The 24587-nt window shown below is 34.7% G+C and overlaps 1 protein-coding gene across 1 annotated transcript; it reads left to right on the top strand.

The window, feature by feature from the left end:
* Positions 1-9944: 9944 nt before the first annotated feature.
* LOC137389826 (uncharacterized) lies at positions 9945-10484 on the top strand. Its single transcript, XM_068075958.1, has one exon. The coding sequence runs from the start codon at positions 9945-9947 to the stop codon at positions 10482-10484; it is 540 nt and encodes a 179-aa protein (XP_067932059.1).
* Positions 10485-24587: the final 14103 nt, after the last annotated feature.

Below are 24587 nucleotides of genomic sequence, written 5' to 3'. Positions count from 1 at the left end.
ACATTTACTAAACTAGTGGTACTGCTGTAGCTAAACTAGCAGTATTGCAGTAACTAAACTAGTAGTACTGTAGTAACTGAACTAGTAATATTGCTGTAACTAACCTATTGGTGCTGCAGTTTTTAAGAGGCTGCTTTACTTATTAGTTGAAAGATCTTTTCTAGTACAAACTCATAAAAAATCTCTTTTGAAGATTCAATTCTTTGTATATTTTATAGCTACCTTCACGACAGTCAACTCATAATGAAATGCTACATCATTTTAACATCTGACCGAGTTACTGATTCATACCCTATATATGACCGCACAATTTTTTTAGAGCAAATACTGTGTCTTTTTAGTGTAGTGCTTCATATATTTCTAAAAAGTTAAATTTTGGTATGTTCTATAACTGTCATAGGCCTACCTTAAAAACGGTCATGATACTCTAGTTCACTGGTCGGCTATTTTAACAATATTGTAAATAGTTAAAAAGTTTCAAACACTTGTTCAAATTGAAAATATTTAGTATTTAACTGCCTTTAAATGTGGTTTTGTCTTTGACTATCAGAGCATTCATGAGATTTGCTACCTACCCAGTTCTTCTCAAGCTACCTAAAGCCTATTGTTTAATGGTTTAATAATTGAATAGTTTGATAGATGATAGATTGATATAGGAATAATTGATAATTGCATATTTGCCAATTTGATTCTAAAATCTCTTTTTATTTCATGTTCATTCTCTATTTCAGTTTCAGTTCATTTTGTTTCTCTATGTATTTGAAAACGTAGTAACGCGACTGAAACCAGCCTTTACCATATGCAAACTTGGAAATGTCAATATGTACGCATCAACAATCTTACAAAGTTTTACAAACCTTTTCACGGATACCTCACTGCTCCACATTCCATTATTGAAAAGAGGTTCCATCTCTAATTCTATACTTAGCTCAGTAGTTCTTCATATGAAGCGGAATCCAAGTCTATACTTTGCATGTTAAAATTGAAAGGACAAATCAATAAGTCGAGTTATTTTATTTTTTCGAGATCACTAAAACGTGCTGTGCTGTCTTTTTAAGAAACTTTTAAGATGATTCGTATATGTCAAGTCATTTTCAGAAACCGTTTTTTCAGCTTTTTGTTCTAACGCACTAAAATTGGAAAAGAATAGAAAGTTTTGTTGCCCGATAAATGATTTGTACAAGCCAACCTTCTTTTAAAATTTGAATAGAATTATAGTATGTGCTTGAATCAAAGCTACATTTTTTTTGTAATCTTTTCTGCACTTAATTTGGTTTCAAGAATGAATCCGCCATATAAAACAACAGGTGACTTTGTGTACTTTATATTATCTTGCAAGTGATAGTTCGACTTTACCTAAAAACTCCAAAAGTGTTTCAAAAAGATCAATAAGCCTTTGCAGTTTTTCAATAGATAGATTTGCCTGATGATCTGATTTGACAAGGATGTGCCCTTATTCTCTCAAGAACCATCGCACTTCTGTGTAAATCCAGCTTTTTAAAATTATCAGCATTTCCTGAACACAATTTTACTAAAAGAGGGTTGGCTTTTATTTTAATAATCCCTTAAATGACAATCTTGTACGCACTCATGGAGTTCTGCAATTAAATTATTTGCAGCTCACTGTTACCTTTGCATAATACTTGGAAGAACAATGGTATCAGGAACCTTCTGTTTGAGTAGTGCAAATAACCCTCTGTACTGGCCAGTCATAGCTGCTGCATCATTGTTATATTGTTAAGTAAAATACTAATCAATTCAAAAAATTCTATGAATGTTCCAAAAACCTACATGTACATGTACATCCCAGCATGCCTGTGATTCGGCCGGTAGGAAATCTAGGCACTTTACTTATTGCCACCAACTCTAAGAGCGCTTGCCATAACAAGTGGTCGTAGCAATCATATGATACATATAGTTGTACACAAATATATTATTACATAACACAAGTATAAGTCACAAGCATTGCTATATATTCTTGACTCTGTAGTAGGCTCCGTCCTTTTCAAGCGCCGCGGATAATATGAAGAGCTATATAGTACAAAGTCCCGAGGCCAAAACAAGCAGCGAAAATGCTAGTTTCCAAACAAACAGACCATTTTATGTAATTGCTTATGGAGAGACCACAACATTAACAAACAAAAGTCGCTTTCATTTTCAGTAGCTTTAGAATTGACTATTGAAAAGTATACTATTGAAAAGAGTACAAAATTCCCTACAAGATGCCAATAATTCTATAATTCAAGGCAAGAGAAATTTGCAACTTTCAGTCAAAGCACAGGCTTTCCTAAACTGGTGAGTAGCTCAAATTTTAATAGCTATCTGCAACCAGTTTCTACTTTGTGTTTCTCAAAGAATTATATTAAGGAAATGTGAGGAAGAAAGTAAAAGTGATAGGAAGTTGTCTAGTAGTTAGTGTGAAAAAGAAAGTGTTCAAAGTTGATGTTGTCACATAGCCCCACAAAGGTCTAGTGCTCAGGTGCCCAAATGGAGGCCCGCGGGCCTGATCAGGCTCTCCAGCTGTTTTTATCAGGTCCCCCAGCTGTTGTAATTTTTTAAATGCTTTGCAAGTTTTAAAGAGTTTATTTGGCAATGCATTATTGTTATTGTATCAGTAGTAATTATTACAGTACTTTTTCGGACTATTAACCGCACCGCTATATAGGCCGCATCTGCTTTATTTTCATAAAACGGTAATAAAACAATACATAGGCCACACCTTTTGTATATGCCGCAGAACTCATGACGGTGCTTTTTAATATGGCAGGAATGTTCGGGCACTAATATCAACTAGTTCAGCAGTGCAGTATAACAGTTGAAGTCATAAGACATTGTGGAGGGTACTGGACAATCAGAGGATGTTCATTCTACCAAAAGCAACAATCAGAACGCAGCTGTCCTGTCCAATTTTTGTTTCTGCATGTAATATAGGTGCGGTTCATTTATGTCACTTGTTCATGAATATATATTTGTAGCATTTGATAGATTACTGCTATATAACTTATAAGTTTGCAGATTTATAGCATATTATCTGATAGCATCATTGTGGTAAACTGATCTAACAATTGATCGATTCTCGTAACTCCTCTTCTATTGCCCATAAAAGGCTTTGGTTGCAAACTGGAGCAAAGATATCAATGAATGCAATGAGATTTTATGCAACTTTGTTAAATAAAGATATAAAATAAAAATATATTATCAAATTTAGAATGCAATAAGAATTGAAAGCTTCAACAACTTGCAAAGCAGGGCTCAGGCTATAACATCACCGCAGGTTAATTGCAAGCAATAGATGTCAACTGGTAGAGATATTTCTCGGTTTCTCAGTGGATATTTGTTAAGCTATTTTTGACAGGTTGGAGGTAAGTTAGCACATTTATTGCATCCAAAAGGTTTAACATCGCTCCTCTGTAAAGAGATGGCAAGATATAGGCGACATTCACTTCTCCTGTTAAAGGGCTAATTTTATCTTTCCAAAATTCTGACGAGCCATTTGAAAAATACATTCCGCCACCTACAATTGACTCCCACTACAGACGAAGGGTTGAAAAATTGAGCGTCGAACGTTCAATTAAAGGTTTTACGGTAATTGTGTCTATATATAACATTATGTTCATTTCATTATCAACTTTAGGAAGACCAAGGCCTAACCATGGCCTAACCTGCTATTACCACTAGGGCTGCATTAGTATTACATAAAAGGGAAGACACAATAACTAGTATGTATAAGCAGGTTGCACGGAAGCAGAAATAACTCCTAACTAACAGCAACTTATAGAATATTCTACAAACAACGTAGAGAAATTTTTGTGGCATATGACTTCAATTGAATAGTTCCCTGAAATTTCAATTTGTATTTGCCTATTTTAGTACTTTGAAATGTCAAAGGAGCTCATAATGAAATCCACTTTAATAGAATTTAAAGATGCTCAAAGCGGACGGTTGCTATGTGGACCAACAATAAAAGGTCACTCAGTACTATGGCTAGTAAGTAGTTACATGTATTTAGATTTTGCATTGATGCTTTCAATTAGATAGTGTAGGAAATCTATTTACATTAGCTAAATTACCCTCATGTGCAAGACCCAGCTTTGTTTCCTAGCCATCACAACATTATTCCAATGCATATTATGATTCATTGCTCTTTTCAAAACTGATTTCTGAGCCAAAGGTAGTTTTAGCAGTATAAGAACATATACTTCTTTTCCTATGGGTCTACTCACTGTTTCGTAGCAGCAAAGGCCATTGTTTTTTAAAAGGTCTGTAAGAATTTTATTACTTATTTTGATTTCCATTGGTGCTTGTAGCAAATATAATTTCAGTACAATTTGCATCAATAAAGTTATTACTACTTGTTTCGTAAAGTATTTGGAGCAAAATAATATTTTAGGTGCAAAACAAACATTTTTGCTGCAAGCTTACCAAAACAAAATAAAACGTTTTTTTATGTTACATTTTAATTAAACACCATGTTCTATTCAGTTATTGCTGTCAGTACTCTGCCCTATGTTGGTAAAACTAGTTACCAAACCAAATTTTAGTTTTTCCGCTCGCCGCTCCAAAGTACTTAATCAACTGAGCTAATTTTTACAACAGACCTGTATTACAAGACAAAGAATGTTCATATTTATTTTGAATGATCAAAGTAAAACCTAATCCTCAATAATCCCCTTGAACTAGTTATGCAAACAAAATGTTGAGTAATTATGCCAGGTATTCAGCTGGATTAACTAAAAAAATCAGAAATTCACTACACAATAAGAAATAAATTTTTTGGGGTCATTTCCAAATTTAAGTGAATGTGTCTGAGTAGAATGTTTTATCAATTTCTTGACAGTTCAGGGCATTATTATTACTGGTAAAATGTAAAAGTCAAAAAGAAGTTTTGAAAAGCGAAAATGCCCTCAAGATAAAATGTTATTGTATTTTTATTGGCTCTCTATGTGACATTAAGTTTTTCCCTTGGTTCTACATAGACGCAATGGGCTTGTTTGGAATCTACCCAATTTATGGTGTTGTGGTATTGCGCCGATTTTGCAACCTGACTCTCCAGGTTCCATCCCCGAGTGGGAAAATGTTTTTACTTAACGTTCTAAGAGTGGCTTAAGATGAATAGAAAGACATTGCTGTTATTGTATGTTAGATTGAGTAACTAAGTATGTTGTGCAAGTAAATCATATTATTACTGTAGATAATATGCGCAGCAAGGAAAAATGTGTGGGTTTCATTTTAGCAATCACAGTAACTGAGTTGCGTCCATGCATTGTTTCCAGCTAATTTTTTTAAAGTTTTTGTATGCAGTGTAGCAGCGATATGTGACTGAATAAGAAACTATAACATAAACCATATTTATAAATATTTAATTACATTATTTGTTTATTTTATTGAGCAGAAAGCTATGCAGCCTAAAAGAAAATGGAGAGTTCAAAAAGCCATGATCGGAAGATTTAGGCAAACTACCAACAATGTCGGAGCTGTATACTGTTAAAAGAAATTGGTGTTTGAAAATTATAATGATGACTTATGCCCGAGCCCACAACTTACTCAAGAAGCTGCAAAATTAAACTGGCAGCAGGGTCTTCTTGTTGTTGAGGCTTTTGTAATATCGCATTAAACTTGACGTCTGAATAAATTTACTCCGTTTGGCGACTAAGCAACAACCATTCTATGGTACTTGACTAGTTGAATTTTTTGGTATCAAGCATAGTGGCTGTTGTTGTTTTATATACACATTTATGGAATCCTACATTAAAGTTTAACATACTATACAATATGTAAGTTTTAACAACAATTAAATTATTTCAGAAAAAAATACTCGGAAATGTGCAACAGAGGCCGGTTTGCCCACAACTCATGATCGCACCAATAGGCACAAAGATATAGTAGATTCTATAGTAAAATGTTGTGAGTGTTTTTAGATAATTTTGTTACTTTTCTGATATGTCATAAGTCAGAGAAGTCATTATGCGTATAAGTTGCTAAAAGAGGACAAGGTTTTATGGCCTCTTAGCTAATGTGTGCAAGTTATGTTACCTTCTTAACATAGTACATAATTGATCATAGCCTTCTCAAGTATGTACACTGTAAGGTCATAGGTACCTCTAGAACCTATATTTAAGTTAAATAGCTTTTTACATATGTGAAAGGTATATCGCTATAAGATACAAATTGTATAGTTTCATGCAACCTTCTGACTAGTATATAAATTATGTTTGTTAAGTAATAATAACAGATAAATAAGTTATAGCAACCTCCTAAATGATATATAAATATCAGCAGACTCCTAATTAATATATAATCCATAGCAGCCTCCTAACTCATATACAAATAACAGCTATCAACTATGGAAAATTCAAATTATAACAAGGTCTTAGGTGATCTATAAGTGATAGCAACATCCCAAATTATGTGTAACCCATGGCACCTCTGCAATGATATGTAAGTTATAGCAACCTCCTAAATGATATATAAATAGCACCAACTTCCTAATTATTATATAATTCATTGCAGCCTCCTAACTGATATATAAATAGTAGCTACCAACTATATGAAATTCAAATTATAGTAAACTCTTATGTGATCTATAATTTATAGCAACATCCTAAGTTTTATGTAACCCATAGCTTCCTATTTAATATATAATTCATAGCAGCCTCCTAACTGATATATAAATAATAGCTATCAACTATGGAAAATTCAAATTATAGCAAGGTCTTAGGTGATCTGTGAGTGATAGCATCATCCTAAATTATATGTAACTCATAGCAGCCTCTGCAATGATATGTAAGTTATAGCAACCTCCTAAATGATATATAAATATCAGCAGCCTCCTAATTAATATATAATCCATAGCAGCCTCCTAACTGATATATAAATAATAGCTATCAACTATGGAAAATTCAAATTATAGCAAGGTCTTAGGTGATCTATAAGTGATAACATCATCCTAAATTATATGTAACTCATAGCAGCCTCTGCAATGATATGTATGTTATAGCATCCTCCTAAATGATATATAAATAGCAGCAGCCTCCTAATTAATATATAATTCATTGCAGTCTCCTAACTGATATATAAATAATAACTATCAACTATGGAAAATTCAAATAATAGCAAGGTCTTAGGTGATCTATAAGTGATAGCATCATCCTAAATTATATGTAACTCATAGCAGCCTCTGCAATGATATGTAAGTTATAGCAACCTCCTAAATGATATATAAATATCAGCAGCCTCCTAATTAATATATAATCCATAGCAGCCTCCTAACTGATATATAAATAACAGCTATCAAGTATGGAAAATTCAAATTAAAGCAAGGTCTTAGGTGATCTATAAGTGATAGCAACATCCTAAATTATATGTAACCTCATAGCAGCCTCTGCAATGATATGTAAGTTATAGCAACCTCCTAAATGATATATAAATATCAGCAGCCTCCTAATTAATATATAATCCATAGCAGCCTCCTAACTCATATATAAATAATAGCTATCAACTATGGAAAATTCGAATTATAGCAAGGTCTTAGGTGATCTATAAGTGATAGCAACATCCTAAATTATATGTAACTCATAGCAGCCTCTGCAATGATATGTAAGTTATAGCAACCTCCAAAACAATTTAATAAATAGCAGCAGCCTCCTAAATAATATATAACTTATAGCAGCCTCCTCACTGATATATAGACAATTGCTACCAACTATGTGAAATTCAAATTATAGCTATTTCTCAAGTGATCTATAAGTTATAGCAACATACTTTATTATATGTAAATCAGAGCAGCCTCTCAAACAAACAAGTTATAGCAAACTCCTAAATGATATAAGTTACGACATCTCACTAAAGGCTATGTAAGCTATGCCATGCTATGTAATGTTTCCATCGTAACTATTACATAAGTTACAATGGTAAAATTCTAATTTATGTGTAATTTGTAGCAATCTGCTAACTGGTAATCATTATTTTTGCTTACTCATTGAGGTATGAATTATTTTACCTTCAAATTGATATGTAATTTACAACAACCATCTAGACATTCTCCAAGTTTTGACAGTTTTTGTAGTATGCATATATACAAAGTATGATAAGGTGATGAATATATATTGTATGATTTCATATTCTTCTAAAATTTCCATAAAAATATATAATAATTTGGAGGTGAATAAATATATATATATCTACAATGTAGATAAATTAGACCATATAAGAGGCTTACCCTTATATATTTGCGTTAACTCCTAATCCCTTATATTCCGAAACCTCCTAACTGGTATATATTTATTCAACTCCTAACTCTGGAAATATGGGTATATATATATATATATATATATATATAGATATATATATATATATATATATATATATGTACTGTTTTCATCCACCGCCAATTCCTTCAATAGAGCTGTGCTTGAAAAAATAAAAATAATCCAAAGTGTTTATTAAAAGGTAAAATAAAAGTTTACAGTTTTACTTGTTTGATACATGGAAAGATGCTATGAAGGATCAACCTTTGAAACTTAAAGTTTGGAGTGTAGATTACTAGTGAAAAACTCAAGTATACTGGTAGTCAGTGCTGAATATACTGAATAGAAACTTTGGGCATTGTATCAGTCATCCTTCAATTATTCGTTGCTTATAAATTTTGACACAAATGGTTAACAAAACAGACAAATTTGTGCCCAGTTTGAGATTCTAGAATGTTGGCAGACTCATCTTCAATAACTTTTCCCACGACCAAACGAGAGTGAAACGATTGATTGGGAGAATTATGATAAATGCACATTGTTGTATATTGCTTTATCGGACTCGCTATATGTGTTATATATATATCATTACTGTATAGTTATTAGGCTCGCTAGATTGTGAAGAATAAAGAGGGTTTTTGTTTCCTGCTACAAAACATGATGGCTGCGTACAATTAATGTTAGAACACAAATCGATAGTAATTAATGTCATCACCGTATCATACATGGTGGCAGCGTGAAAAATTTGCGTGATGGGTGATGAGGAGGATGTTGCCAATCAAAGAGCTGTAATTGTCCAACGTAATGCACCGAGAATTGACCCCCCAGGTGAACTTGTTCTAGATGGCGAGCGTGAGGTCAATTTTAGAAGGTTTCGGAGCAGGTGGCAATCCTTTTATGTGTTGTCTAGGTTAGCTGAAGAAGAGGGAGAATATCAACGTGCCTTATTATTATATATCTTGGGTGACAATGCTGCACAAATTGTAGAATCGAGTGAGATTTATAATACTGATAACTCATTGACTGCCATTTTGAACATTTTGGAACAATATTGCATAGGGGAGAGAAATGTAGTTCACGAACGTTACAAGTTCAATGTGCGAAACCAGTTACCCGATGAATCTTTTGATACTTTCTATGCAGAACTGCGAGTTTTAGGTGACAGATGTTCATATAATTACCGTTCAGCTGCTGGAAACACTGAGGGTGACTCTCCCTACAACGAGATGCTGAGGGACAGAATAGTTTTGGGTGTCAAAGACGACAATGTACGCAAAAAGTAGATTTCACATGGAAAAACATTGACCTTAGCTCAAGCAGTGAGAATTTGCCGTAGTGACGAGGTTACCTCTTCGGTGATGCAGTCAGTGGGGAAGAGTGGTTCAGGGACCATAGGGGTAGATGCAGTCAGTAGGACGCACAAGAAAACCCAGGAGCAAAAACCAGGACCAAGCCCACCAATCCATGAAGAGAGAAACCTACCCGTATATAACCAAAGATATGGTGGACAACCGAGGTGTTCAATATGCCGAAGGGAACCATCACAGGAGAGATTGCCCAGCTAAAGACGCCGAGTGCAGGAAGTGTTGAAAAGTAGGACACTACCAGAAGCAGTGTCGTTCTAGGACAATTCAGGAGGTCAGAGAGACCCCAGGAGGCCTATTATTCAACGGTGAGTTCCGCATTGGCCAGTTAACAATGGATGCCTGGAAAGCAGAAGTAGAGGTAAATGGCCACAACACAAGTTTCAAACTAGATACTGGAGCTGATGGGATGGTGATTAGTGACAAGGTGCCCTGGCTGAAAGACATACAACTCGAGAAGACTAATTTGCACCTTTTTGGGCCAGGAGACCAGGAGCTCCACGTCCTAGGATTCTTTGATGCTGAGCTCAAATACAAAGCATGGAAACACAAGGAAACTGTGTTTGTGATTTGCAACCAGGCAACCTCGCTGTTAAGCAGAAAGGCTTGCGAAAAGCTCAAACTCGTCACATATAATGCAAAGGAACAAGCTGAAGTTACAAAGGACATGCTGAGCAAATTCCCAGAACTTTTCAAAGGACTAGGAAAACTGAAGGACTACTCATACAGCATATCGCTGAAGGAAAACTACCAGCCAGTCTGCATCTACACTCCAAGAAAGGTACCATTACCTCTACGAGAAAAGACAAAGCGGAAACTTGAGGAGATGGTAGTCCAGGGAGTGATTTCACTAATGGCTGAAGCTACCGAGTAGTGTAGTGGCATGGTGCCCATCCGAAAACCTTCTGGAGATGTCCGAATCTGCGTGGATTTGACTGGATTAAACAAAGCTGTGAAACGCGAAGTGTTCCCCACGCCATCAGTAGATGAAAGCTTGGCTTTTTTGGACGGCAGCAAAATATTTACTAAACTTGATGCCAATAGCAGATTTTGGCAGATCGACCTCGGCCAAGACTCCAGAAAGCTTACTACCTTTCTGACACCTTTTGGGAGATATTCATTCAACCGTCTGCCGTTCGGCATATCCAGTGCCCCGGAGATATTTTCACGAGCAATGAGCAGGCTCCTTTGCGGTTTGAAAAATGTTATTTGTCACATGGATGACATCCTGATTCATTGCAGAGATAGAGCCACCCATGACGAAGCTCTTAGGAGAGTTCTGCTGAGACTTCAGGGAGCAGGGCTCACGCTAAATCAGACAAAGTGTGAAGTAGGAAGATCGCAAGTCAAGTTTTTGGGACATATTGTAGATGGAAATGGCGTCCGCCCGGATCCTGCTAAGACTGCTGCTATTCAAGATTTCCCTCCTCTAAAGAACCAGACTGAGCTGCGAAGAATCAATGGGATGCTCAACCAAATGGCTCGGTTCATCCCCCATCTCGCCTCAATGAATGCCCCAATGCGTGAGCTGCTGAAGGAGGGCAGGGAGTGGATATGGGACAAGCCCCAAGAAAAGGCATTTCAGAAGATTAAAGGCCTACTTACTTCCACTCAGGTCATGGCCCACTACAATCCCACTCTGGAGACAATCGTGAGCACAGATGCTAGTCAGGCTGTACTTGGGGCTACAATGTTCCAAGTACAGCCAGATGGTAGCAGAAGACCAGTTTATTATACATCTAGATCCCTCACAGAGACAGAACGAAACTACGCTACTATTGAGAAAAAAGCATTGGCCATGGCCTGGGCCTGCGACAAGCTGGACCAATTTCTTCGAGGACTGTCTTTTACTGTTGAGACGGACCACAAGCCATTAGTCAGACTTATGGGTATTAAAGACTTACATCAAGTGGCCGCACGATTACTTAGGATGAGACTCCGGCTTATGAGATACGCACCAACCGTGAAGTATGTTCAGGGGTCACACAATCAGATAGCCGACGCTTTGTCTCGGGCACCAGCAGAGGAACCTTCATCGGTAGACACCCTATTCATTCAGGAGGTGGAATCAGTTACGGCTACTGTGCTGAGTGAAGATCCTCTGATCCTGGAGATGAGAAATGCCCAACAGCTAGACCCTATATGTCGAGAAGTCATATCATTAATCAGAAAAGGTTGGCCTACATACAAGTTGGATGCCACTACGGCTACTCACCCGTATTGGGATGTTAAGAGCCATCTCACAGAAGTGGATGGGGTCGTGGTTTATGACCAAAGAGTGGTTGTACCTATAGACTTAAGATTGCAGACTCTAGAACGGATTCACCAGGCTCACCAAGGAATAGTGAAGTGTCAAGCCCGAGCCAGGAGAGCCGTCTGGTGGCCAGGGATCTCATCACAGATCAAAGAGATAGTCCAAAATTGTCATACATGCCGAATCAACACACCAGCACCAGTAGAGCCCTTGTGTCCCTCAAGCTTCCCAGATAGGCCATGGTCGAGAGTAGGTGCTGACCTTTTTGAGTTTCGGAAAAGAACTTATCTTCTCGTTGTGGATTACTACAGCTGCTTCATTGAAGTTAAACGACTGGAGTCCATGGGGTCAATAGCGACCATAGGCAAGCTTAAAGCAGTTTTTGCTGTGCACGGCACTCCAGACGTAGTTATCTCAGATAATGGGCTGCAGTTCAGGTCCAGGGAGTTCAGGGAGTTTGTCAAGAGCTATGGGTTTCAACATGTCACCAACTCACCGAGATATCCAAGGTCTAATGGTGAAGCAGAGCGTGCTGTTGGCACAGTCAAGCGCATGTGGGAGAAGACTAAAGACCCTTATCTGAGCCTCATGACCTATAGGGCTACTCCATTAGAGAATGGCTTTACACCTTCAGAGCTGCTAATGGGCCGCCTCATCCGTACGACCCTCCCAATTATGCCTGAACAAAGGTTTATACAACACTCCAAGGACTCTCTCGTAGACAAGGAGACATCTATTAACCTAAGAACTAAGCTTAACCATGACGTCCGGCATAGAGCGCACCAGTTGCCACATAGTCGCTCAGTTACTATATTTGGGTTCGCCAATTCTTCCCGCGTGGACAAGTATTATCTCATCTTTTGGTCAGACAAAGTACGCTATCTCATTTTTACATTTGTACCAGTATTGAGAGATAATAGTATTCAAAGTTTTGATGGATATCTTCTAGTGACTGGTGACTTTTATAGTATTGACAGTGTTGTCCAAAGATTTTTTTTATAAAATTAGCCTGAAATAACGAAGCCGTTTTAAATTTTTTTGGAAGTTTCCAACTTGAAAACGAACAATTTTTGTGTAAGTTTTGTAAGTACCTCCCGAATTAAAAGACAGATAATTACTTAAGTTGATGACATTATAGCCAATTTAGATTTTTGTGATTATACAGATAATTAAAGTAGCAGCACTGATTCTGATGGTGATGAAAGTAATAGCTTTGTAAGAGTAAAGAACATTGTAGAGGATCCATCTAGGTTCGTAGAAATCGTAGCTTCACATAGCTTTAACAATGCACAAGGTATAGATACATTGAATTTTTTGCATAGCACTATTTGTTAATATGTTAGCAAATTAAAATATATAATAAAAGTCTTCTAGATAGAGTTTGAAATTGAAATTTTTTTATCCGTATCATGAAGCATAAACGGCAATTTTCGGTAAAATAGCAGGCAGTAGGCCGATAGCTAAATTTGTAAATGGACTGTAGTGAAAGAGTTAAACACACACTTCTATGCAAGAACTGTTATTATTAATTCAACATATTCAGAAATTATATTTTGTTTTCCCAGTTCGTGATAATTGTATCATTACTGAATCATCCTGTATTGTAATCGTATCAAAACCGACCTAATTTAGCTATTACTATATATATATATATATATATATATATATATATATATATATATATATATATATATATATATACTCATGCTACAGACAGTACTGTTTCGGCTATTGAAGCCTCATCAGTGCAGCTCAGAGCTTAGGCAAAGGACACAAATCCCATTACCAATGAGAGTTGACTTCCTGCCACGAAACAACTAAGTTGCCTCGCAGACTTTAAGAAAGTCAATGTGCTGGCACCAGAGTGCTCAAATCACAAAAGTGATGAGCTTTGCACAAAGGCTAATAGTGCTGCACCTCTCACAGAGTGCTCAACCAAACCGAAGTAAGGGAGCATATACTCATGCTACAGACAGTACTGTTTCGGCTATTGAAGCCTCATCAGTGCAGCTCAGAGCTTAGGCAAAGGACACAAATCCCATTACCAATGAGAGTTGACTTCCTGCCATGAAACAACTAAGTTGCCTCGCATATATATATATATATATATATATATATATATATATATATATATATATATATATATATATATATAGAACTATATTTCCCAACTAGGAGGCTTCTATCAATATATAATCCATGTTAGGAGGCTCTGAAAAATTAGGAGGCGTCCAGGGAGCCTCCTAATTCTAGCAGTGTTTATAGTGCTTAACAACCCTATAGAAGTATTTTAAACATGATTCCCATAATCGCCTTATATATCTATATTCATATATATGGAAAAGAGGAGACAACTCCAACAAAAATGTGTAATTTTCTATCAATAAATTATAAACCCTAGGAGGCTCTTATATATGGAACTAGGAGGCATATATCAATTTTAAAACATTTTTACTTTTAATTGTTTTGGTATCGTTTCAGTTAATAGCACAATCTATTTAAAAACATATTGCAATAAGTTTATGACTAAGCATCAGCCAATACAAAGAATTAGCAGCTATGTCGGATACAGTCAGTTTTGCTAATATTCATGATAGCTTTATTAGATTTGAGAAATCAAGTTGTATATTAACAAACTACAATACATTACAATTTATTTGCTGACCCTCTTTATGGTTTTCAAGACTGCCATTTAAGCACTCCCTTTTTTGCAAGGTTTCTCATTGATCTGCTCTTTTTGTGAAAATTCACAATAATTGCACATTATGGTTTCAACTGATGTTTAAGCATGGCTGTAGTAAAAGTTTAAATAAGTCTATAATCAGTACAATTCATATTTTCGATGCCGTTGCATCCAGTCCCAAAATAAATCTTTTTTTGAAACTTTGCATCCAAACGCAATACCTGAGAGATGGTTTTTTAGTCGAAGAATTGATATTTTAAATTTATTGAAGTAAAGTGGCAAAAGTATAACCACAGTATATAACAGCTAGAGATGTGGCTGTTATAATGTTGCTGTGGCTGTTAGGACTATTAGTTCTTCACCCATGTAGTCTACTAGAGCTTGGTAGCAGCAGAATGACTACATGTAAGGGAGCACGTCACATTCGGTAAGTTGTTCATGTTATTTTAGTCAATTTACAGTTTATTTACTTGAAACATACAGTTGTAGAAAAACAGTATAAATTTTATTTAATATTGAAATAGGACTAGCGTGAAAAAAGTATGTTTCAATTATTATAATTTTTAAGGAATGTAGCACAGAACACGTTTGATATATTTTTTTACATCCGTTTATGTCATCCAACTGCTGATATTGTTCTGCATAGAAAAGTCAAGAAAGGTCAGCATTATATTACCAAAAAGGAAAGTATCAAAACTTTTTGTAAAATCCTAATTTTGGACTTTATTATTGTTACACGAATGTTCAGTTTTGTAACATCAACACAGACACGCCAGCTGACAATTAATAGTTATTTTAGTGAATCAATTAATTCTCCAACTTTAATCTATTTTCAGTTATTATTATTATTATAATTTTTGATGTTTTTTTATAATAAGTAACGTTATTAATGTGGTTCTACCAACAGTCAAAACTGTTATTAGAATAACATGATCATAAAGTAATTGTATTGTTGTTATCATGAATAGTGAGAGTTTGCGTATTTCAGTTATGATTTTGTAAGTAATAGTAGTACAAGCATAGGCATAAGCAAGTAAGTGGGTATATGCAGCCTTTGAAATTTTAAACTTTTAGTATTTAGTTTGAATCTTGTGTAGTAATTGTGTAGTAATTAAGAGCTTAGCTGTTTTATAGAGCTTCAGTAGTAGGAGGTAGACATTCAAGTTTGCCAAAAAAACCTAACCAGTGAACTAAAATGTGTATTTTGCATTCATTTTGGTTTGTATATTTGTTTATGCTACTTGAATTATCTTTTCATTTTTGTAGAAACTTGGTAAACATTATTGCCAAGATGGCATATTTATCAGATGGCAGAGAGTATTAAACAAAGTTGGATGTTCTTTTCTAGAAAAGGTATGTTGCTAATTACACGTTGGTTTGCATAAAAAATATGTCAAAATAATCAAGGTTTCATCTACCGAATTTTATAATATTTTTTAACATATACATAATTATAGATTACAAACTATAAAACATTATATCAGTAAGGTTGTATTTTGAAATGTAGTAAAGTTTGACGTTTTGGCAAAGTCACTATGATAAGCAAAACTTTAAATTCACCAACACAAAATATACTGTACAAAGTTTTACTGTAACTAGCAAATGTATACCTGACGTAAGAATGTAACAGCATGCCCAAAAGTAGTTTTTCTTTGTATAGTTGCAAATAATCAATGACGCTTTAGTTATAGATAACTGCTGGATGAGAAGCATTGATGGCCCATACCAAAGACTGATTTGCAGACATCAAATTAAAGGTATGCGATATTGCAATAAGTTGCTGTAAAATAGCACATTATACATGCGAGCCAAAAATTAGTGTGATAATTTGATATAGCCATAGCTTCAGTAAGAAAAGTTGTTAATTTTTACAAGCATTGTATTATTTCAAACGCTTACATAAACCATTATGCCACTTTTGTGTTCTATTCATCTATTATTGGCAGATTACATAATATAAATAGCGCAAACCAATCAAAGGAATGTAGCATAGCAAAGAGATTTAGTATTGCTCTTCTTAGTCTTTATGAGTCATGGTTGCAATTGCTGAGCAATTGCATAGTTATATAAAATAATAGTTTTCCATGGTTACTCATTACCACTTTTAGTTACTCAGTCAACACTGAGAGTAATTATCAGATTTGAGATATCATGTTTAGAGGCAGGAGATTGACGAATATTTTGTTGGTTTTTACTCTTACCCTACCGTATGCGAATTTATGCTAAATCTATCAGCAACTGCCGTATGCACATTTTTGCGAATTTTCCAACAATTGCGTGGTCACCTAATTATATTATCCGTTAAAAACATAACAGATGATTTTAAAACTTTGATGGTATTGTCAGTGTGGTTCGAATATTTCTCTAATAGATTAGTCTAAGATAACCAAGCAGTTTTAAATTTTTTTTTGAGAATTTCCAAAATAAAAATGGACATTTTTTGTGTAAGTTTTGTTAAGTATCGCGCAAGTCAGAAAACATATACTTACTTACATGTATGTTGATGACACTATAGTCAATTCAAATTCAGATTTTTGTGATTACACAGATAATTAAAGTAGCAGCAGTGACTCTGATGATAGTGAAAATAATAGTTTTTTAAGTGTAAGGGACATTGTAGAGCATCGTTTTAGCTTCGTAGCGATTGTAGCTTCACATAGCTTTAGCAATGCACAAAGTGAAGGTACATTGATTTTTGCATAGCACTATATGTTAACATTTTAGCAAAATAAAATATATTACAAAAAGTTTATAGATAAACTTTGAAGTTGAAACAAAATTGTATACATGCTTCATGTACATATCATGAAGCTAAATTGGCAATTTTCGGTGAAATGGCTGGCGGTAGGCCGGTAGCTTAGTTTGTACATGGGTGGCAGTAAAAGGGTAAAGCTATAAAAGAATTAGAGATACAAGTGTATGTATTTCCTTTTGAATGATTTAGTGAACTTTGATGATTCAAGACAATGAGTTTGGCGAATGATATATATGTATAAGATGCTGCTGAAGTTGCGCAATTCAACTCATGACTTTTAATTATTACCTCAAAATGTTGAAAACACGCGATAGGAAGGGCCAGAACACTACTAAAACTCATAGTTACTCAAACCTGAAATACAGTAGGTTTTATACAAATTGCTATACAATAACAAAACTGCAAAACTATTGGTTAAAATATAAATGGCAATATATATTATTATTTTTGGCCTTCGGTATCGGGCAGCATGTATGCAGTTTGTTTGCTGATGTTAACAAAAGTTTTACTAATAAGCTACATAATTTGCTCAATTATTTGTGTCAACTTTAAAATTTAAAACAAATGTAGTGTTAGCACTTTTAGAATATACTACAAACAATGCAGAGGAACTTTTTGTGGCATATGACTTGAATTTAAAAGTTCTCTGAAAATGCAACTTGTATTTGCCCATTTTAATACCTTAAAATGTCAAAGGGAGCTCATAATGAAAGCAACTTTAATATAATTTCAAGATGCTCAAAGCGGTATGGATGTTATGTTGACAAACATTAAAAGGTCACTCTGTACTATGGCTAGTAAGTATTTACATGGATTTAGATTTTGCATTGATGCTTTCAATTAGGTAGTGTAGGAAATATATTTACATTAGCTAAATTACCAGCATGTGCAATACCCAGCTTTGTTTCCTATCCATCCCAAACATTTTGCCAATGCTTATAATAATTCATTGCTCTTTTCAAATCTCATTTCTGAACCAAAGGTACTTTTAGCCGTATAAGAACATATACTTCTCTTCCTATGGGTCTACTCACTTTTCTGTAGCAGCAAAGGCCATTGTTTTTAAAAGGTCTGTAAGAATTGTATTACTTATTTTGACTTCCATTGTTGCTCGTAGCAAATATAATTTCAGTACAATTTGCATCAATAAAGTTATTATTACTTGTTTGTAAAGTATTTGGAACAAAACAATATTTTATGTGCACAGCAAACATTTTTGCTGCAAGCTTACCAAAACAAAATAAAACGTTTATTTTTATGTTACATTTTAATTAAACATCATGTTCTATTCAGTTATTGCTGTCAGTACTATGCAGTTATTGCTGTCAATGTTCTTTGTGCATTCTTGGCACACTTTTATGTTAAACTTCCAATGCATTAAACACTTTAGAAATAAAGTGTCCAAACAAGGATGCATAACATGAGATTTGTCACTGGCTTGTTTTGACCTATATCTAGCACTCTTTAGCCAAAGGTGTCTAGCTTTTCTAAAATATTTGGTAGTGAAATTGTACATAAATTCATTGCCTGCATACATGTCAATCATGATGCCTATGCTCTTATTATGTGTGTTCTACTATTGCCTGCTTAGCTAATTCACTTTCTACTTCCCAATAGCCTCAGCCTCCAAATGAAAGCTATTGTTGTTATTCCTATTCTTTGTAACTTTATAATGAAGGAGGTTGTGGTTGGGCAGCTCATTTGCTTTTCACTCTATTAGAAGTATTGCAGCACAAGTATAACTGCAGTAATAAAATCTTCACAGAATTGCATAATGTGGTTTTATTCTCCAAGGTCTTCTCACTAGCAGAAATGACCTATGTACTTATGCAATTGTGGTTTGTGCTTAAAGTGACTCATTCTCCTAATGTGGCATGGCTTGCTATCTTCTTGCATGCTAGTCAATTGATTAAATAGATTGTAAGAAACAAGCCAACCTCTCATTCCTACACAACCTAAAGACTTATCACATAAGTTCAACCTTCTAGCGAGATTGTAGCCGCTAAACATTTTGCTTTTTTCACGCGTCTAGCCATTTAGGGTTTTGCAGCAGCAGAAGAACAGACTAATCATGTCACAATTGGTATATTTGTTTGTCACAATTGTTTTATATTACTTTTGCCAATTTTGTCATTGAATTAATTGTACCATATTATGGTGAAAAGGCATCATGAAAAAGTATTTTACTTCGCCTCAATACCAATGCAAAAGGTTAAACTGGTAGTGGCCATTTTTGACCTTTAGGGCGAGCCACTTTAAATATTATATCTAAGCAACTTACTCATGTCATCAAATTGCGACGGCAAACAACAATGCATAGGTTTTCGCAGCTAATTTGGATTTGGATTTTACTGCCTTAATTGCAAGATCGTAATATTGTCAAGTTAAAAAGGTCAAGAAACCCCAACTTTATAATGCTAAAAGAATGAAATTATTACTAATTTTCATAAAATGATAACTTTGTAATTATACACGAGGGTAGCTTTGTGAGATTAACCGACACACATTAAAATAGTTATGGTAACATATAGCACAGTAGCCAGCAATTGATGAATATCTGTGACTCTGTCGATGCTCCTAGCTTTTGTAACTTTTTAAAAAGCATTAAAATAATTATGGATGCTTTTTATTCTGATTAGTAGTGTTAGCTGATTGATAGCACCAAACAGGCAGAATTATTAGTAGCCTATACCATACTGCCCTGAGCAAGCAAAACGCTGTATCTTGATATTTGTAAATTGTTCAGCACAAGCACAAACGCGTTTTGGTCGAGCCTGGCATCAGTATTAGCAGTATTTTAGTTGTTTTTTTTATTTATTATGGTGAGATATCCAACAATCTTTACTGAATTTTTGTTTCGTGAAACTTTAAAATCAAAGGAGTTATTTCACTTCGGACATTTTGTTTGCTTAAATTGACAATTTACTAAGCTGGCACTAGGCAATCAAAACGCCCTATCACTGCCTTTTGATTGCTTAATTGGACTGGTTTCTCATTGTTAGTTTGCCACAAGACCATTTGCCATGACTGTATTATCAAAGGATTACAAGTTTAAATTCTGATATTAACCCGCAATTAGTCAACAAAATGATATATGTTGCAATTCCTATTACTCATCCAGTCAACACATGGATTAAAGCCCTGCAATAGCCATATTTAGCTCAAAAGTTAAGAGATGATCAAAGATCTAGGTATCCTTCAAACCAGATGTCATGAAATGAAAGGAGTAAGTAAAATAGTAGTTTAAAAAAGATCAAACGCTTTTATTGAAACTAATTTAAAGCAAACAACTGAGTGCAATAATGTCAGTATTTAAAAAAAGCAAAACCTTCCAATGGACATGTAATTAAAACAAATTTTTCATCAAATCTCTGAGTCGGATCTTTAAATCGAGACTTTTGTCACTTAGATATCGTCCTGTCATAATAAATATATTATGATAAAAAATATAGCAATAAGATGAGCACTTAGAAGTGCACTAGCTTGTATGAGCTGCCTTGAAACAACCAAATATATATGCTTCAGTTTCGCTTTCCTTTGTTTATATACTCTTTGATTACATAATGCTGCTCATAATGTCCAACTTTGTGTATGTTGTGTCAGGCCAATCAAAACGCTGTATCTGCAGATAGAGCGCTTTGATTGCCACTTTATGTGTGGTAAATGTGGATAGGGCGTTTTGCACATTGTGAAAAGTGCTATTTCTGGTGGTCTCAGATATATGAAATTTCGAGACATGTTAGATCTCAACCTAAATTACATATAAGCACAAAAAAGTGAATTTTGAAAAACTTTTCAGATAGGGCGTTTTGCTTGCTTAGGGCAGTATAAAGTTATGATAATGTATTATTTTCATTGTAATTAACAAGTTGATGCATTTTAGTTGTAATTTGATACGGATTTAAGCTAGAGGCTGAGTCATAAGTAAGTGACTGGAGTAAATGAAATCCTTTAAATTGTTGAAGCTTTAAAATCTATGTTTCAATTTTGTAGAAGAATATCGCATGAGATAGAATATTACAGCTTCATAGAATTTTAGTAATGGGAGGTAGGAACACGGATTTGCTGAAAAACCTAAAAACATCAGGCATCTTTTGCATCAATTTTTAATCTGCATAACATCTGTTTGGGCTATTAAAATTGTTTTGCTTATTTTGGTAGAAACCTGGTCACCGCATCCAAGCACTATATCCACCAGATGGAAAATGGTACGAAGCACAGCTGGACGCTTTCTTGAAGGGGGTATGTTGCTGATTAACGGTTAATTTCCACAAGAGCGTGCCACATTAATAAAAGTTTTATTTCACAAAATTTATAAGAAATAATATTACTATAAAATCTATGTTTGAATGCCATGGCACTGCATTTTTTAACCCTTCCAATTATAGTGGCAAAAATTGTCGATTGTGCTTCATAATATATGTTCAATCTTTATTAGCTTCAACTCTATCTAAAACCTTTTTGTTATAGATTTTATTTTTCCAACACGTTAAAAAACAGTACTATTCAAAAAACTTACTGCATTCCTACTTCGTGCATTGCTAATGCTATGTGAAGCTACGATCCCTTCGAATCTCGAAAAACAATGCTCTACCATGTTCCTTACTCTTACGAAACTATTACTTTGACCACCATTGGAGTCACTATTGGAGCTGCTACTTTAATTATATGTGTAATCACTAAAATCTTAATCCGTCAGTCATCAACAATCATCAATAATGTTATCAACATAAGTAATTATCTGTTTTCAATTCTGGATGTACTTGCGAAAGCTATAATAGCACTAAATATTTCGAAAATCAGAAAGAACAAATGTTTCTTTTTATGTTGAAAAGTCCTAAACAAAAATTTAAAATTGCTTCGTGAGTTTAGAGTAATTTTACAGGGAAACTTTTGGACAACACTGTCAATACCATAAAAAGTCTTAAAGACTGTTAGTTATGTTGTCAACGAATAATAAAATTAAGTTACTACGGAATTGCCAGGAAATTCGCAACATGCACATATGCCGGTCGTCCATTGATTTCGGCTAAATGCGCATGCAGCTGTGAAAGGGTTAATAAAATATTATGTAATCTCTAATTGAATCCACATTCATTTAAACGCCCCTCTACTAGACCTGTACTATAATAGATGACGGTTAAAGATAGAACGCCACCGTTCAAGTGAACGTTACTTCTTTTGAAAAAAACACATAAAAAACTATATAACACACAAACTAAGCTGTGATCCAGTGATAACATATACACTGGGCGTTGAGCTTGCAAAATGCCATCGTTAACTGCTTATTCTAATGCTGTAGCATGTGCAAGAAATTTTAGCCTCAAATAGTAGTACAGATTTCATCATATTTGCTAAACCGTTTTTTCATATATGCCGAACTATCAAGGCCGCTTAAACAATAAAATTATTATCAGCCTGATAAAGTTATTAATTATTTCCACGGTGCTGCTTTCAAAGCTTTAACGAAAACACTGTAAAGCTTAGAAATTAGAAAACTCGCTTCAATATGCATTGACAAAAGTATTAATTGCTATTGTTGTAACTGAGTCATTGTTAGTAAAAATTTGTCAACATTTTTCTATCCATCCTGTCCAAAATCGGATCCAAAGATCAAAGAATGTTGAAGTCGCAGTCAGCTGGATGTGGTTGTCAATTAAAGGGTGACACTCTAGTTTTCAACACTTCTAGAATAGCACTCAAATGAACATGGCCTTCAAATTAAGATTCTACCTTATGTCAATTTAGCTGTATTTCAGAATGTTATAATATTGGAGTTTTGGGTCAAGGTTAAAATAGCAAGCATAACTTTGCAAATATCGACGCAATCAGATTTTAGTTTTAAATGAGGCTCTGCTTTCATATATTTGCAAATCGCTAATGCATGAATTTAAAAAAAGAACCCAAGGGTATATTTCTCTTTGTGTAGTAGCATCTAATCAAAAATGCATTGATTTTAAATAAGTGCAGAGTGACATACATGGATTATCAACACCGAAGAGTGATTTTCAGACATCAGATTAAATGTAGGTAATGCTATGATAAGTGGCTTTAAACTAACACAATGTACTAGGGACCCAAGCGTGATTATTTTGCTGTAGCTCAAATGCAGTAGAAAAAATAAAGGTGTCTAGCTTTTCAAGTATTTCAGTCAAATTCGTTGCCTACATAAATGCTGACACTAGTCTTTGTGTTCTGCTGCTGTCAGGTTAAAAAACATAGCTCTCCTAGTCAGAGGCATTTAGGTATCTAGAGCAATCTAGGCATTAGTGGTTTCAATGAACACCTGAACAATGTGTGTTTAACCACAGTGCTTGACCCCATAGGTCAAGTATTAGCCTAATTAATGACTCAATAAATAGCTAACCAGTCAGGTCACACTAAGCTTAGCAGCAATTGTTCTGAACACTGGCCATTGAGACTGCTCAATGAATGTTAATCCTGATCATTTCTCTAATAGTTTGAAGCAAATAGAAATCCAAACTGCTCTATCGCATGCACACAAGTGGCACACTATTTAGTTTCATAATTAGCTACTAAAGTAGTATATAGAAGTGGTCATCAAAGTACCTTCTACAGTTTATGTGTGTTTTGAATAACAATACATCGGTTAAGTATTATATTACTAAATGAGAAATGACACTAACGAGCATTTATGTCCTTATTGTTCACTTGTATCTGAGAAACCGTCAATTCTGTTTTGACTTGCCGCACATAAACCAGCTTATTTAACTTTTGAATGGAGCTGAGCAATGATATGTGATTCATCAAAACCATAGCTTATCAGATTTTTATAAATGATAATTCACATTATTTACTAATTCAGTCAGCAGAAAACGGTAAAGTGCAGAGGAAATAGCAGAATTTGACAAAAACTGGACTGAAAAATCAGGCAAACTGCCAACAAGATCAGTGTTGGATGCTATACACTCAACGCTGCCTAACAGAAGTGTTATAGTGATTCGGGCTCGAGCCAACGACTTGCTAAAGAAGGCTGCGAGAAAAAATGCCAGCTGAATTTTTTATGTTGTTGAACCTTCTTATTATCATTGCGTGGTATTTGTCAATAAATGTGCTCTTTTTGAAGACTAAAAGAGACCAACTCCGCAGTAATGCACTTGTATAATTATTTTGTATCAAGCAGTCTTAGCTATTATTTTATGTACAGAAAATGTGCATAAAACAATGACTATGATAGATAATACAATACCGACAATAGATATTATCTGTTGTACTGCACTGTACACTATGATGTATTATTCAAGAAACAAGCTCTAAGATAAAT

The sequence above is a fragment of the Watersipora subatra genome, chromosome 1 (assembly GCF_963576615.1).
Source record: "Watersipora subatra chromosome 1, tzWatSuba1.1, whole genome shotgun sequence".
Taxonomy (NCBI): Eukaryota; Metazoa; Bryozoa; class Gymnolaemata; order Cheilostomatida; family Watersiporidae; genus Watersipora; species Watersipora subatra.
This window is presented reverse-complemented; position numbering and strand designations above follow the sequence as displayed.

Bases quoted from the DNA above. Each gene is read 5' to 3' on its own strand.
- LOC137389826 (XM_068075958.1), top strand. From the start codon at position 9,945: ATGGATGCCTGGAAAGCAGAAGTAGAGGTAAATGGCCACAACACAAGT.